General features: G+C 34.5%; 13 protein-coding genes and 1 pseudogene across 14 annotated transcripts, besides 1 other annotated feature; 9 read left to right on the top strand and 5 right to left on the bottom strand.

Moving 5' to 3' along the window:
* Positions 1 to 488: 488 nt before the first annotated feature.
* Positions 489 to 15,131: part of a mobile genetic element that runs on past the window's edge.
* On the top strand, positions 1,623 to 2,024 carry TVAGG3_0204710 (uncharacterized protein; the record flags this gene model as incomplete). Its single annotated transcript, XM_051226427.1, has 1 exon — positions 1,623 to 2,024. One exon carries the CDS (start codon positions 1,623 to 1,625, stop codon positions 2,022 to 2,024), a length of 402 nt encoding a protein of 133 aa, XP_051111413.1.
* Positions 2,044 to 2,196, top strand: TVAGG3_0204700 (uncharacterized protein; the record flags this gene model as incomplete). The annotated part of the gene is made up of 1 exon (XM_051226426.1): positions 2,044 to 2,196. The coding sequence occupies one exon, from the start codon at positions 2,044 to 2,046 to the stop codon at positions 2,194 to 2,196; it is 153 nt and encodes a 50-aa protein (XP_051111412.1).
* Positions 2,216 to 2,800, top strand: TVAGG3_0204690 (phage tail repeat-like family; the record flags this gene model as incomplete). Its single annotated transcript, XM_051226425.1, has 1 exon — positions 2,216 to 2,800. One exon carries the CDS (start codon positions 2,216 to 2,218, stop codon positions 2,798 to 2,800), a length of 585 nt encoding a protein of 194 aa, XP_051111411.1.
* Positions 2,955 to 3,539, top strand: TVAGG3_0204680 (His-Me finger endonucleases family; the record flags this gene model as incomplete). The annotated part of the gene is made up of 1 exon (XM_051226424.1): positions 2,955 to 3,539. The coding sequence occupies one exon, from the start codon at positions 2,955 to 2,957 to the stop codon at positions 3,537 to 3,539; it is 585 nt and encodes a 194-aa protein (XP_051111410.1).
* Positions 3,577 to 4,437, top strand: TVAGG3_0204670 (uncharacterized protein; the record flags this gene model as incomplete). Its single annotated transcript, XM_051226423.1, has 1 exon — positions 3,577 to 4,437. A coding segment is annotated over one exon (861 nt), but the record flags the coding sequence as incomplete, so codon positions are not given.
* Positions 4,561 to 5,222, top strand: TVAGG3_0204660 (annotated as a pseudogene). Its single transcript has one exon. A coding segment is annotated over exon 1 (662 nt).
* Positions 5,513 to 6,568, top strand: TVAGG3_0204650 (organellar and viral DNA polymerase type B; the record flags this gene model as incomplete). Its single annotated transcript, XM_051226422.1, has 1 exon — positions 5,513 to 6,568. A coding segment is annotated over one exon (1,056 nt), but the record flags the coding sequence as incomplete, so codon positions are not given.
* TVAGG3_0204640 (organellar and viral DNA polymerase type B) lies at positions 8,023 to 8,433 on the top strand (the record flags this gene model as incomplete). The annotated part of the gene is made up of 1 exon (XM_051226421.1): positions 8,023 to 8,433. One exon carries the CDS (start codon positions 8,023 to 8,025, stop codon positions 8,431 to 8,433), a length of 411 nt encoding a protein of 136 aa, XP_051111407.1.
* Positions 8,937 to 9,386, bottom strand: TVAGG3_0204630 (protein of unknown function, DUF4106 family; the record flags this gene model as incomplete). Its single annotated transcript, XM_051226420.1, has 1 exon — positions 8,937 to 9,386. One exon carries the CDS (start codon positions 9,384 to 9,386, stop codon positions 8,937 to 8,939), a length of 450 nt encoding a protein of 149 aa, XP_051111406.1.
* TVAGG3_0204620 (uncharacterized protein) lies at positions 9,849 to 10,200 on the top strand (the record flags this gene model as incomplete). Its single annotated transcript, XM_051226419.1, has 1 exon — positions 9,849 to 10,200. A coding segment is annotated over one exon (352 nt), but the record flags the coding sequence as incomplete, so codon positions are not given.
* On the bottom strand, positions 11,178 to 12,010 carry TVAGG3_0204610 (uncharacterized protein; the record flags this gene model as incomplete). Its single annotated transcript, XM_051226418.1, has 1 exon — positions 11,178 to 12,010. A coding segment is annotated over one exon (833 nt), but the record flags the coding sequence as incomplete, so codon positions are not given.
* Positions 12,038 to 12,346, bottom strand: TVAGG3_0204600 (uncharacterized protein; the record flags this gene model as incomplete). Its single annotated transcript, XM_051226417.1, has 1 exon — positions 12,038 to 12,346. The coding sequence occupies one exon, from the start codon at positions 12,344 to 12,346 to the stop codon at positions 12,038 to 12,040; it is 309 nt and encodes a 102-aa protein (XP_051111403.1).
* Positions 12,910 to 13,402, bottom strand: TVAGG3_0204590 (protein of unknown function, DUF4106 family; the record flags this gene model as incomplete). The annotated part of the gene is made up of 1 exon (XM_051226416.1): positions 12,910 to 13,402. A coding segment is annotated over one exon (493 nt), but the record flags the coding sequence as incomplete, so codon positions are not given.
* On the bottom strand, positions 13,779 to 15,044 carry TVAGG3_0204580 (protein of unknown function, DUF4106 family; the record flags this gene model as incomplete). Its single annotated transcript, XM_051226415.1, has 1 exon — positions 13,779 to 15,044. One exon carries the CDS (start codon positions 15,042 to 15,044, stop codon positions 13,779 to 13,781), a length of 1,266 nt encoding a protein of 421 aa, XP_051111401.1.

Below are 15,131 nucleotides of genomic sequence, written 5' to 3'. Positions count from 1 at the left end.
AAATATTGAAGAACGGTTGAAAGGAGCTGGTGGGGATGTATTAGATTGGAAACCTCCCTAACTTCCACAAGGTTTAACATCGGAAGAAGACATAACAACGATGAGATACATTAGATGTAGAAATGTCTATGTCATGGAGGATGAAAAAAAAGTTAAATTCACTGCTCAAGATTTATATGATAAAAAAGCTGACAAAAAGAGCTTCAAACGTTAAAGGACAGAAATACTTCAAACACTATATCCTATAGGTTCTATTACACGTCAATGAACTCTACCAGACCAGAAGTAGTACTTGGTCTCGGAACTTGGACTCAAATAGTCGACAGGTTTTTGTATTGTGCAAACTCTTCAAAGGAAACAGGTGGAAGTAAAACGATTTCAGGTGAAAACCTACCTGCACACAGTCACTACATAGATTTAAGTACATCTCAAGCAGGTTGGCATAAGCATAGATATTGGATTGGTCAGGAATGATAAAAGGTAAAGGATATGATGTTAAAGACAACGTTAAGTTTGCTATAGATTGTTACTGGAGTAACACTGAGGAGGAGGAAACCATACAACATCGCGTTTCAGGGTATACGCAAACAACGGGACAAAGTAAAGACTATATGCCACCTTACATGACAGTTTACGCATGGTATAGAATTGCTTAGTCGTCATGTTCCACTTCTTTAGCATATTCGTCAGGAGTTGTCTTATATTTGTTAGGAACTGTCTTTGAAAGTATACCACCTTGAACCTTAACAAGTTTGAAACGAGGTCTGACAATAGTAGTTTTTCTTCTGCTTGCAGTCTGTACATTTTGCCATGTTTGCCTAAAACTTCATAATATTCTCTGTATACTTTCTTCTATTTTACGAACACGAAGGTGAGTACCTGTCGGGTTCCCATTGTTGTCATAGTCAATAGTATTTTCATATGGGTCGCGTTTAGGTATTTCTATTTTTACTTTGTCACCTTTCTTAAGTTTGAAGCCTGGCATTCTTTCTTGTTTGTCTCTTTTGACTAAACTATTAAATATATAGTCTTTCTCTAAGTCAGGGTTGTTTTTCATTTCTTCGGGGGAGTGGTTTCCCAAACCTTTTTGTTTACGGTTATTGTAAATATTTAAAACTTGTCTCATCTTTGCCATGGAGAAATGTCTATATTTGTCGTCATATGACATTTCATTTGCTTCACCACCTTGTGGTTGGTTTAAGTCTCTTAAGATTTTATACAACTGTCAATGACACAAGAGCAGAATGGTTTTGGTCGACAATGAAATATTGGTTTACATTTTTTGAACGCAGATAGTTTTAATATCGTCTGATTTGAAAGAACTTTCACAGTCAGATGTCAGTTTTGTTGGATGGTATTTGTCAACGAATATTGTCAAAGCAGTTTTCACATCTAAAATATTTTTGGACTGTAATGGTATGGCTTCACAGTATCTTGTGTTTTGACCGACAAATATTAGCCAGTATGGTGGTCCATCTTCTCTATACCTCGGAATGTTTTCCAAGATATCCATAAACCAAGCATTTGGTGTTGAACTAAAGATTTTTACCATGAGTGCTTTCTTTGTTGCTTTAGAAACATACGGGTCCTTGTTTGAATTCGTCATTTTTAACCCATAAGAAATGGGTTTATTTGGCGCATTAGCAGGAGTCGCATCTAGATTTTTGCCAGCAGTGGGAACACTAGCCAGAGGTGCATTTGGAATTGGAAGGAAGATTTTGAGTACTTTAGGTATACTGAAAGAGAAAGCACAACCTATTATACAAACTGTACAGAAAGGTTGGGAGGTAGCACGAGATGCAGCAAATCTTATTCCAAATCCTGAAACAAGAGGAAAAGTTCAAGGATGGATGGACAATGTAGGAAGAGAAGCAGGAAACTACTATAACAAAGCAAATGACTACTATAACCAAGCAGGGCACTATATGGACCAAGGTGAAAGATTCTTTAACAGAGGATATAACCATGCACAACAGTGGGTAAACAACAACCAACCGCAACCGCCTCAAACGTGGGGAATGTAAAGTTTTTTACTGAGATGAAATGAACAATACAGCTTTGAGACAAATGGGCTCAAGATGGCTTTGTCGACTTCCAGCAGTTACACAACGTGTTTGTCAAGTTCTTCCTATACCTCAGGAAGTTTTAGACCGACTTAAAAAACCTAAACAACCAGTTGAAAACAAACCAAACTAAAATTTTTTACTGAGATGAAATGACCGAAGAAGTTGAAACCGTAGATTTGACACCACAAACAAAAAGTTCAGAACCATTGTCAAAACCTGTCAAAGAACTTACAGATGAAGAGAAAAATTCAATAATAGAAAGTGCCAGGTCTGGAAATACAAACCCTAACTATAAAGTCACTTTTCATAGAAATGGAACGGCTAGTATCTCAAAAAAGAAACAGACTCTCACAAATAAAATATTGAAGTCTGAAGGAGCGTTCGAGACAAAAGATGGAAAAGTTTACTTCACTGACAAACAGTTCATTATAGAACATCTCATTGACTTAGAGTCGAAATATTCTAAACTTTACAACAAACACAAAAAGTTGAAAGGAAAACAAAAACAAATGGCATATGATATTTATGAAGATGTTGACGACACAACCATACCTGCAAGTGAGGTAAAGTCAGATGAACCGAAAAGTGACGAAAAACCAATAGAAGAAGGGGAGCCAAAAACTGAAGATAAACCAAAACCAAAGTTTAGTTTCCAAACTAAACCAACTCAACCTTCATTAGCTGGTATGGGTTGGCGTCAAAGACTTCTGGTAGCAGGTGGTTATGTAAAGTAAAAGAAAAAAATATTTTTTTATTTTTATTTGAACTGTACGCTGAGTTTGTTGGAAAAGACCGTTGGGAAACTTGTTTGTTAGACGATGAAATATGAAATGGCATACCATTTAAAACAACATATTTTAAAAAAAATATTTTTTTATTTTATTTGAAATGTACGCTGGGTTTGTTGGAACAGACCGTTGGGAAACTTGTTTGTTAGATGAGAAATATGAAATTCACTGTTGTGAGTCATTTGAAGTCAGAAACAAAAAGACAAAAAGAGTTTTAAGCGAATGGGAGCAAAATGACGGATATGCTAGGATGAGGATTGGTGGAAAACACTATTTAAAACATGTTGTCATTGCAACTCATTTTATACCGAATCCTAACAATCTACCTTTTGTAGACCATATAAACCGTATAAGAAACGACAATAGACTTGAAAATTTACGTTGGGTCACTTGTTCTGAAAACAATAAGAACAAAAGCAATTTTCGAGATATAGTATTCGAATTTGTCGACGAACTAGAAGATGAAGCAATTGAAATTACAGACTATGGCAAGCATACGTTTGAGTTTTACTACTATAGCGAAGAACAAGACTCTTTCTACTTTTATACCGGCGTAAGCTATAGAAAATTACAAGTATGTTTTACTAAGGAAGGCTGTGCTTATGTAAACGCTAGAGATACAGATGGAAAAAAAGTTAGACTATATCTTAACAAATTCAAGAAGCTATATGGCATACCATTTTAAAACATTTTTTAAAACAATATATTTTTACATATATTAAATGCTTCAGGTTGAAAAACAAAGAACAAATGTAACAGATACAAAACCGTTAGACTATATCTTTACAAATGCCGGTAGGACTATATCAGATGAAGAAATTTCATCCCGTTCATACAGGTTTGACTATCCAATTCGTTGGCTTCAAAGTCCTTCAGATGCAAAGGCAATAGGATTTAGAAAAGTTTTGTTTTCAAAAAGAACTAACGCTTTTATGTTCGTAGTATATTTTCATGGGCAGTATGAAGGTTCTGATGGTCTAATAGACAAATTTGACGAAATGAGAATCTTTACAGTTCGTTCAGACGAAAGTCTTGAGAAAACTCTAAATGACTTTCAAACTCAAATGAACAAATATTATTGGGAATTTCAAGAAAAATACGACTCTTTACTAAATGGAACATACTATCTAAAACTAGAATACAACAAGATGAATTCCACCGTTTCATTTCAAAGGATTGAAATTAACCCTCCAAGAAGTACACAGTTTTTATTTTGGGAAGTAGACAAACGTTCTTGGGCACAATTTCTTCGGTTACTAAACCAGAACGAACCATTGCCACCTGACGGTCCGTTTAAATTTATACGCCCACCAACAGATTTGACAGTTTATAGAAACGTGTTTGACCCTCAAAATGTTATGTGTCATGCAAGTTTCAGTTCAAGCAACAACAGTTTTCTTTGTATTGGTAAGGACTTTTATGACTTTGCTTCTAAATTCTACGAACCACCTAGTAACAGTTTCTCTGACTTTCAAGTTTGGTTCACAACAAACGGTGTGCAGCATATAATACCATTGTACTATGACTTTTATCTCGAATTGTCTTTCATATACAACTACGGAAAAGTGCTGAAAAAGTACTGCTACTGTCAGTAAAAGTACTGCTAGGAGCAGAGATTTTTATCGTTGTGGTCCGACGGTTAAGCCACAAACGAATGTCCGACGTCCCACCAAAAAATATTTTTTATTTTTATTGTAAGAACAGAAATGTCAGTCGAAGCAAAAACGTTCACGAACAAATCTAATGGCGAAACATTCACAAAAGGCACTTACAACGGTATTGAAGTCTTACGTAGAGACAAGGATGGTTATATAAATGCAACAAAGATGTGTCAGCAGTTTAGGAAAGACTTTAGAAGGTTGTTGGAAAATAAGTCCTGGGAAGAGTATTTTAAGGCATTTTGTGAAGAATATACCAACCCGCGGAAAACGGCGGTTGCTTTTTATACAAAATTCATGCAGGAATTCCTGATGAAATCAAACAGGTTAGAGGAACGTATGTAGACCCAAGACTTGTAAACTATATAGCAATGTGGGCTTCTCCAAAATATTGTATAGCAGTTGGAAAAATTCTGGACTCCATAGACAAGAAAGTTCATGAGAAATTAGATGAAGAAGAACTTGAAGATACAGTAGAGAATGCAAAACCTTTGTTCGAACAAGAAGTTAGAAAAATGTGCGAAAAACAAATAGAACATGAACGTGAGATATGTTCTGGTTATAGAGATTCTCCATACGAACTAGACCAATGGGAACAAGAAGATTTAAAGAGAGAATTTAGAGAATATGAACTCGCTAAGATAGCATTAGAAGCTGCAGAAAAGAAGTTAAAAGCTTGGGGTTGTTTTGTACAAAAATATTGTGAGTAAATGAACCATTTTTTTTTCGGCAAAAATATAATTTAGGGTAGAAGGTTAGATCTAACCTGTTCTCTAACCTCTTTTCTACCCTCTTGAATTTTCATGAATTTTCATGATTTCATCGTAAATGTTTTGTCATGATTTCATCGTAAATGTTTTGTCATGAATTTCATCGTAAATGTTTTGTCATGATTTCATCGTAAATGTTTTCTACCCTCTTGAATTTTCATGAGTTTTCCCGAAATAAAAAATAAAGTTAGTTTTTTTAAAAAAATATTTTTTATTTTTATTGTAAGAACATGTTAGCAACAACAGCACCAAACTCGTTAGTCATGAACCCAACTTCAATGTTAGTAGAAATGAAAAGCTTCATTCCTTCTTCATATACTTTCGAAACAGAAATCCAGAAGATAAAGCAAGAACTTTTAACAAATAATTTAGACTGTAGTGCGAAAGATGAAACAAATGAACAGTATCTTTATGAAATGCAGGACATTATTGACCATTTACCCAAATTGCCTGAAATCCAACAACAAAAGCTCACTATTCCTGAATTCGACGAAATTGAAGTCAAAGCAACTGACTCAGTAGAAATAAAGAAGTTCATACGAAAGGTTAACTATGAGTTTCTTGGATTTCATTGCAACCACAAAGTCATGGACAAAGATTGCGACATGGTATATAAGAATGTTTCTGACATATATAAATCTGAAGAATTTAAGACCTACGACAACTTTGTTTCGTTAGTTGCTGAATGTGTATGGCAGATAAGAGATAAAGATAGAAGAGGTAAGGTATGGAATGAACAGATAAAACCAGCAACTTTTGAGTTAAAGAAAACCATTGACGCCTTGGTTGTTTTAGCAGGTAAGGTTTCAATGTATAACGCAAAAATGAACCCACAATGTTCTAAATGTAAAGCGGCAATGAGGAAATATAACTACTCCGTCAAAGAGATAGAAAGAATGAGAAACGACTATGCAGATTTAAAGAAAGAAATGACAAACAATGAGTTTGAAACAGTTGGAAAGATAGACAATGACACCAAAGTGGTTAGAATAGGTGATTTAAACGTAAGATACTCAAAGAAATACAACAAATATTCTTTGTCAGACATTTTATCTCCATTTGGAAAAAAAACAAACCACTGGGTTAAAATTGCTTCTACTCAGAAAATTTTGACAAGAAATCCTGAGCTTATGATATCGGTAAAATTCTATGGAACTGCAGCATATCTCATCGACAAAAGTCTTATACCAATAGTTTTGTTATGGTTAGACCCAGTTGTTGGATATAACTTCATAACATATGGTTCATTCGATACGGAACGTTGCAGTGAAGGCTTACTTTACATCGTTCAGAAACCGAAGGACTTCAATACAAAGAGATATAAGATAGGAAGGACATATAATATAACTCTAAGATATGACAGTACAGTCAATATAGTCAAGGTTGTGTTAGTTAATGATATGAGAGCTGCAGAAACAGAACTACTTGAAAAGTTTGAGAAAATGTATGGTGCTCCCATAAAAGGTAAAGAAACGTTTGAAGTAGATGAGATAGATAAAGCTATAAAATTATTTGACGAAGTTGCTGAAAAATACATGTAAAAATAACGTTTACCATGTAAAACGCTTATAAAATAACTGGGGTAGAAAAGAGGGTAGAAGACAGGTTAGATCTAACCTTCTACCCTAAACATTATTTTTGCTGAATTCAGCACAAAAATCTGAGTAAAATGGCATAAGATTGCTACCCTCGAAAAACCGAGGATAGAGATTCCGTACGAAAATCGTAAAAATAAAATGGACATGTTGACATTTCTGAACAAAAACTATCCAACTGCTAACGATTTCCTTCTATCTGACGTCAAGAAGAAGTATAAAGAAACTTTCGGTATCGTTAAAACTTTTGACATACTAAAAGAAGAAAATAGAAGCTACAAAACTGTTTAAAGTCATGAACCATCACAACATATACCATGTAAAACGCTTGTAAAACTTTATGGTAGAAATATATTTTTGTCTGTTTTACACTCATTGACGATGAAAGTCTTGACAAACATTTACGAAGAAGTCTATTTCCTGTGTTGTTGTCAAAATGTCATGTTGTCACTATTTTTCAGAGAAGTTCATTTAACCGAGTGACCGAGTGACCGAGTGACCTGGTCGCCTAAAACTCTATGAAAATCGTAAAAAAATGACCAAAAATCATGAATTTCCTCATATGTTTGCTACCCTCGGAAAACCGAGGATAGAGATTCCGTACGAAAATCGTGAAAAAATGACCAAAAATCATGATATAACTGTATTTTTTTGACGAAGTGAACTTTAACACTTCGTAAAAAAACTCTATGAAATCGTAAAAAAATGACCAAAAATCATGAATTTCCTCATATGTTTGCGTCCCGCGGAAAACCGAGGAACGAGATTCCGTACGAAAATCGTGAAAAAATGACCAAATTTCATTATATAACTGTTATTTTTTGACGAAGAGAACTTTAACACTTCGTAAAAAAAATCCCTGAAATCATATCTTTTATACAAAATAAAAAAATAACGTTAGTTTTATTTTTTTTATTTTTTTATTTTGTATGTAAGAACAGAAAATGTTAAAGGTTGAGTTTGAAACAGTTAAAAAGATAGACAATGACACCAAAGTGGTTAGAATTGGTGATTTAAACGTAAGATACTCAAAGAAATACAACAAATATTCTTTGTCAGACATTATATCTCCATCTGGAAAGAAAACAAACGACTGGGTTAAAAATGCTTCAACTCAGAAAATTTTGACAAGAAATCCTAAGCTTATGATATCGGTAAGATTCTATGGAACTACAGCATATCTCATCGACAAAAGTCTTATACCAGTAGTTTTGTTATGGTTAGACCCAGTTGTTGGATATAATTTCATAACATATGGTTCATTCGATACGGAACGTTGCAGTGAAGGCTTACTTTACATCGTTCAGAAACCGAAGGACTTCAATACAAAGAGATATAAGATAGGAAGAACATATAATATAACTAAAAGATATGACAGTACAGTCAATAGAGTTAAGGTTGTGTTTGTAAATGATATGAGAGCTGCTGAAACAGAACTACTTGAAAAGTTTGAGAAAATGTATGGTGCTCCCACGAAAGGTAAAGAAACGTTTGAAGTAGATGAGATAGATAGTGCTATAAAATTATTTGACGAAGTTGCTGAAAAATACATGTAAAGCGTTTATTTTTCAAGCTTGACACCAAAGATGGCTCAGGTAGCTCTATAAGGTAAATTGTCTTGTCAAATCCTTCTGGCATTCCGAGTCCTTCCTTCCGACATTCCGAGTCCTTCCTTCTGGCATTCCGAGTCCTTCCTTCCGACATTCCGAGTCCTTCCTTCTGGCATTCCGAGTCCTTCCTTCCGACAGAAAAAGTTTTTCCTTCCGACAGGAAAAAAATTTCTTGACAACAGGAAAAATTTTTTCTGTTGTCCGTCCGTAAACCATTCAAATTTTCGAAAATTGAGAACTTTTTGGTCGAACTTCAGAAAAAGTTTTTCCTTCCAACAGGAAAAAATTTTCTTTCCGACAGGAAAAGTTTTTCTTTCCAACAGGAAAAGTCCTTCCTTCCGACAGGACACAAACGGATGACTGACATTCCTCTTCCTGAATGTCTTCCAAAGCCAGAAGAACCGAAAGCTGCAGAACCACAACAGACTAAGACTCAAACACTTACATTTTTACGCTTGACTTTTTACAATTTGAACTTTGTTCGCGTAGATGTGAATTCTGAAAGAAGTATGAGGGTCTTGTATGACTTTGTACTTCTCCCATAGTTCATGTCTGTCAAACTTACCTGCCATGGACTCTTTCATAAGTTCCATGAAATCGTCTTCGGACAATCCGGGGAAAAGTATGATATCAGTAAGTATTCTCTTTACATCCTTACTTAAACTCTTGGCTGTCTGTACACAAATGACAACTGAGATGTTAAAGTGTCTGAGCTTCTTAAGAATTCGACACATATCTTGTTCTCTGTTCTTTAACAAAGGATGAGAAGCAAAGTCATCTAAGATAAGAAGACATCTGTGAGGGTAAGTCTTCCAATCGTAAGATTGCAATTTCTTCGAAATGTATTCTATCTCTTTCTGTTTGTTTCTGAAGTGTTTCTTCTCTAATATTCTCTGCATTTCCTCATTTGGGTCTTTAAACCTCGAATTGACATACTCATTTATAGCATTGTACTTCAAAACTCTTCTTTGGTACTTCTTTATCCAATCCAACAACTCAGAGTCTTTTATACATACTAACTTAGACTTTTTTATAATATCTTTGAACGAATTTACGGTTTGGTCAAATTGACCAGAAGTACTACAAATGACTACTAACTCATAGAATGGGTTCTTCTCATCTAGTTCTTGTTGTTGTGCAGCCATTTTAAGATAAGTGAAAGTCTTGCCCGACCCAGGTGGTGCGATTAGACCTGTTATACCATTCTGAGCAAATAGGAACTTGTCATGTATGGGTTTTATCTGAGCATTTTCTAACTTCCTCTTGTTCTTGTTTAAAACATTCTCAAATTTCTTGTCAATGTCAGCAAACTTTTTTTCTAACATATTTTTAGAAAAATTAAAATTTTTATCTTTTTGAAAATGTCTAGCGATTTCGCTATCTATATTCGAGACAAGCTTTTCGACAGCAAAACATCTGTCGACCATAAAATCTTACATAGTGTAAACAAGAAAGGTGAATTTGTTCTAAAGTTCTGTTTCTGGGAATATGACAAGAACCATAAAACATTAAGCAGAGCAGTCTTAAAATTTGTCAATGACAGACTTGTTGACAGAGATGACGCCGATTGGAAAGATGAAGTCCAACAAAAGTTCTTAGAATGCAAAGAAGACACATGCGCTGTTCTTGAAGATGAAATAGAAAACAGAATAGAAGAGCTATTAAAGGACAAAGACCTTTTACAAAAATATGGTTCTGAGAAGTTTGACATAACTCCACCAGAGAAGAAGAAGAAGAGAGAGAAGAAAGAAAAGAAAGTAGAAGAAGAGAAGAAAGAGCCAGAGCCAGAGCCAGAGAAAAAGAAATTTGACATGTAAAATAAAATTTTATTTTTAGAACATTTCTGGGTCAATGTCAATGTTCTCTTCCTCTTTAGGAGCAAACACTGGCTTAGACTCTAAAATCTTTTACCCAATTTACCTTGAACTTCTACAACTTTAGACTCATAATATTCATAGTCGTCTGCTTTCTTTGGTTCATAAGGTATAACAAGTTTGTATGCTTTGCCTTCTTTAAGGTTTGAGAACCTTCTGTCAAAATTTTCTTTGACTGCTAACAAACCTTCTATGTCTAAGTCTTCAAATTTCGCACCATTTTTAGTCACAATAGCAAACTTAACCGGTTCGATGTTCCAAACTTTGTCAAATGTAGACTTTTCAAAATGGTAGAAGTAAACATTCAAATAAGCGAATGGGTCTAGTTCTTCTTTGACTTCTGTCATGTACTTGTTGACTGAGATGAATTTCATCATCTTTTCTATCGGATAAAAAAATATTTTTTTTAAAATTTACTCATAAAAATTTTTCTTTGTATATACGCCGTTCTGAACATCTAAAAGACTTTTGACATTTGCCAAGAATGTACGTTTAGAAGCTGCCATATAACCATACTCTTGACAATATTGTTTATACGAATCGTACAATGACCTTTCATCTAATGACACAAAGTTAGTCTCATCTATGAACAGTTCATATACACTCTTGTTTGCTTCTAACAATGTTTGCCTTTCTTCGGTATGTGGAATTTGTCTTGGATTGAACTTAGAAATATCTAATGTCATGAAATATGAGAACAAGTGGTTGTAAAAGTCAGATGTCAAAGTTTCTGCTAAGTCGTCAAAATATTCTGTATCTTGCATATGAGAATCTGACGTTCTGACAACTACATATCTTCTGTCAGAACTTTCTAACTTCATCGGAACGGCGTTGTTTGAAACCATGATGAAATTTGCAACATTTTCACAAACTCTTTGGTCTTTATATTTTCTTTCAACAACTCCAACTTTGTCTGTTATAAGACTCTTCAAAGCATCTGAGTTTAAAACCTTTGTTGTATCTATACTTTGAAGTTCGTTACATACTATAAGTTTCATATTCTCTATTGAAGAGTTAAATTTACCGCAGATGTTTTCTAAGTTTGTCATATTAGGGTTCGAATAGCCCTCTAACAGTTTGCACAAAATATCTGTAAAGAAAGTGTTCTTACCAGTTCCTTGTTTTCCAATTATAATGAGAGCAGTTTCATTTTTAGCACTTGGATGTTGTAAGATGTTTGCAAACCAACATAAGATATACTCATAGACTCTTTCGTTTCCATTGCATATAATTTCTTTGACATGGTCTAACCAAGCTTCTATAACATTTTCTTTCCATTCTACTTGTTCGTATTTATATCCAGTGAAGATAGAATAGAAGTTTGGAGATGGTGTATAGAACTTTATACCACGAACTGAAAAATCTTCTAACTTTGACAATAAGATATCCCAAGCATCTAACATCTTCATACCAACTTGTACGACTTTTATTTTCTTAAGTTTCTGTCTACATTCTTGTTCTGAAACTATGGTTGCTCTTGGTTTGTTAAAGACAACATCCCATTCTTTCATGACATAACATTCTGGGGCAGAGTCGACATAAATGACTAAACGTTTCAAATTCTCGACTGCTTTGTTATAGTCTCTAAATGGACACATATTTCTGAACGCTTGGAAGTCATAAAAATCTGAAACGTCTATTCTGTACATTTTTATAAAAATAAAAAAATATTTTTTTTATTCTTGACTTTGTTGTTCTTGACTTTGTTGTTGCATTTGTTCCATTTGTTGCATTTGTTGTTCTTGAGCTATTTGTTGTTGAAGTTGTTCTTGTAATACAATACTTTCACCAGTTGCATCTTCCAATTCGAAACTTTCTGCCGTCATTGACAAATACATAGGACATAAAAGTTTTACAGGAACAAAGTTTGCGTCAACTAACGTTAAGTTTATGTTTGCCAAAGTGTTTGAGTTTACTAAAGCTGAAAACTCTGCATTCGAATGAACAATAGGCAAACCAGCAGAGAAAGTGTTGTTTATACGCATGAGTATCTTTTGGTCATAGTAGTTTCTGTCGACATTCGAATAGCACTTTGAACCTAAGTTTGAAACAATATATAAAATAGGTGTACTTAAAGTCAATGGAACAGACAAACCTTGTATGACACCTTTTCCTGTTATAGGAAACTGTTGGTAGTAAAAACCAGATATAAGTTTTGTATTATAGCTCATATCGTTTATACTAAACTCAGTCGGACATCCAAACATAATGAAACCTGCTCTAGTTGCAGCACATGTTACATCCGTCCTTAAAGTATTAAATAAGTCAACAAAACCTGTTGGTGGTATATCTGAGTAAGTATCTTCAAAGGAGTATTTTTTACCATTCACAACAACAAAGTCTTCTGGTGTCAAAAGAGCAAAACAGGCTTTAGTCGTCATCGTGTTTAAGGTCAGTTTACAATATCGTCCTTGAGGACTTTGTAAGTTTGTTGTTATAGAATTATATGACTCAGGGTTTTTAGTCGTAATAGTATAAACCACTATGTCTTCTGCCATTTTTACTTAGCAAACAAACTTTAATGAAATGTTGTGGTCGTCAAATATTTTTATGACGTCTGGGAAACTATATTTTAAGTTCAACGTTTCACCTCCTTTCATAACGTATATCTTGTCAATGACATTGTATGAAACACCACAGCAAGCAATGTCAGGTTCTATTTCTTTGATGTTTATATCGTCTGCCTCTGTCAAAAGTTTCAATAGTTCTTTCAAAATTTCATGAGGTGCGATGACATAAGAGTTCACTTTTACAGGGTTGTGCTCAACCAAGTTTAACATTATACCCAAAGCCTGACAAATCTTCTCCTGAGTTTTAAGTTTGTCTTTAAGTTGTTGGTAGTCGTTTCGAATATCTGCAACAGAACTTAAGTCTCTGCTAACTTCAGGATATGTTGGTTGTTCTTTTACAGGAACAATTGTTATACCATCTTCGTCTTCGTATGGTTTCCCCACTTCAACATCTCTTTCTTTGACATTGACAACAACACTTTGACTGTTTGTTTGAGTTGGTGAATTTAACTTCACATCTGCCACCGCCATTAAACCTTTTGAAACACTTACGCTTCTATTTTTCGGAAATGACATTTTACTTAGAATAAAAAGATGGACGTATTTGAGTATCTCTTCGAATTGAAGCAAAACAAAGTTTACACACACAAACAATACAAGTTCATTGACAGAATAGTTCTTTATACAAACAATGGAAAATGTTATAGAATAGCAGTCTTTGCTGAACCAAAATATTTTCATAAAGCAAAGAAAGTTGGTATAACTGAAATGGTGAAAGTTCTTGAAGCAGACAAAAATATAACAACAAAACTTACAGATATTTCTAAAGGTAAGTTTATAATACAATTTTATGTCAAAACTGGCGTACTGTCAATATTTGACGGAGAGAAGTCAGTTCAAGAACAACTTACTGACCTGCTGCCAAAATCTGCTCGATGGAAGCTGTCGTTATGCCAATCTGAGGAGCTCCAGCAGGTTTCATCGAACGAATTTTCAAAAGAGCATCTTCCGTGAAAAGTGCTATTGGTTTTGTAAACTTCTTTGCTCTCAGTTCATCTGGACCGTCTCTGTCACCAGTATATTGTATTTGAACTGTACCAACAGTTGAAATACCACCCATAAAGTCTTCTGAGTCAGCAAATGGAATGCCAAGCCAAAAGTTTGAACGGTCTCCATTTGTATATTGAGTTTTTTGACTTCCTGTATGGGTCCATACTTTCACATATGGCATAATAGAACTTTGCATTTCAGGGTTAATGGTTGTTGTGAAGTTGTTGTTAAAGTTCATAGCATCTAATGTCAAGTTGTATGACCTCATATCCTCAACTGTAGAATATTCTTCTCTTGGATAATATTTGCCATCTATGTTTATATGATATTTAATACCAGGGTTGTAGAAGCAAGAATAGTCATTTATAGTTCGTCTGAACAGTACAAACATAGTATCTGCATGTTTCATTGCAGTTGTTAAAGCAATATCTGTTCTTGCACCTGGGTCAGCACTTTGGTTTCCAACTTCACCTGCAAAGTCTTTGACAGATATTTGGTGTATAGGGAACATAAGTGGAACTGCAATATATTTGGCAGCTAAAGCATTTGAAATATCTGGGTCCAACATATAGACTGCAAGTCTGCTTTCTATTCTCTTGCATTCAAACTTTTCGCATGTGAACTTAACTGGGTCCCAAGCATCTCCAGCAGCATTGAAATAATAGTTTACTTCAGTGTTGAGGTTTGAGAAACCAAAGTCTAAGTCAACTTTGTTTTTGCAAAAGTCGGCGAATGACATTTTATTTGTTCCCACTACTTCTGTAAGAGTGAATGGGTCTTGTGTTGGTGCAATGACTAAGTTATTTTTGCTTGGAGTAAGTTCGATAGAAATTTTTCCTGCCCAGTTTGGCAAGTATCTTAAAAACCTGAAGATGAGGAAAGATGACAAAGGAACTCTAAGTTTCAGTTTTACTTTGGTTACTGCTGCTGCAGTTTGTCCAGAAAGGTCAACATAAACTCCTGGAACGTTAGGGTCAAGTCTTCTTATTTTCTCAATAGTTGCATACTGGTCTGTTTGTTCTCTAGCTTGTGGTTGTACTGAGTTTCTCAAAGCGAACCATTCATAGTTTGCCCATGTTACTGTTTGAACTAAGTCAGAGTTAGAATATATCTTATATCCCATGAAAACTTCTGGAGCATATTGGTATCCGACATAGAAAATTCCATTGCAACCTTTCTTGTCAGACAACTTGGCAGAAGGTTTTATTTC

Source organism: Trichomonas vaginalis, chromosome IV (genome assembly GCF_026262505.1).
Source record: "Trichomonas vaginalis G3 chromosome IV, whole genome shotgun sequence".
Classification (NCBI taxonomy): Eukaryota; Parabasalia; order Trichomonadida; family Trichomonadidae; genus Trichomonas; species Trichomonas vaginalis.
This window is presented reverse-complemented; position numbering and strand designations above follow the sequence as displayed.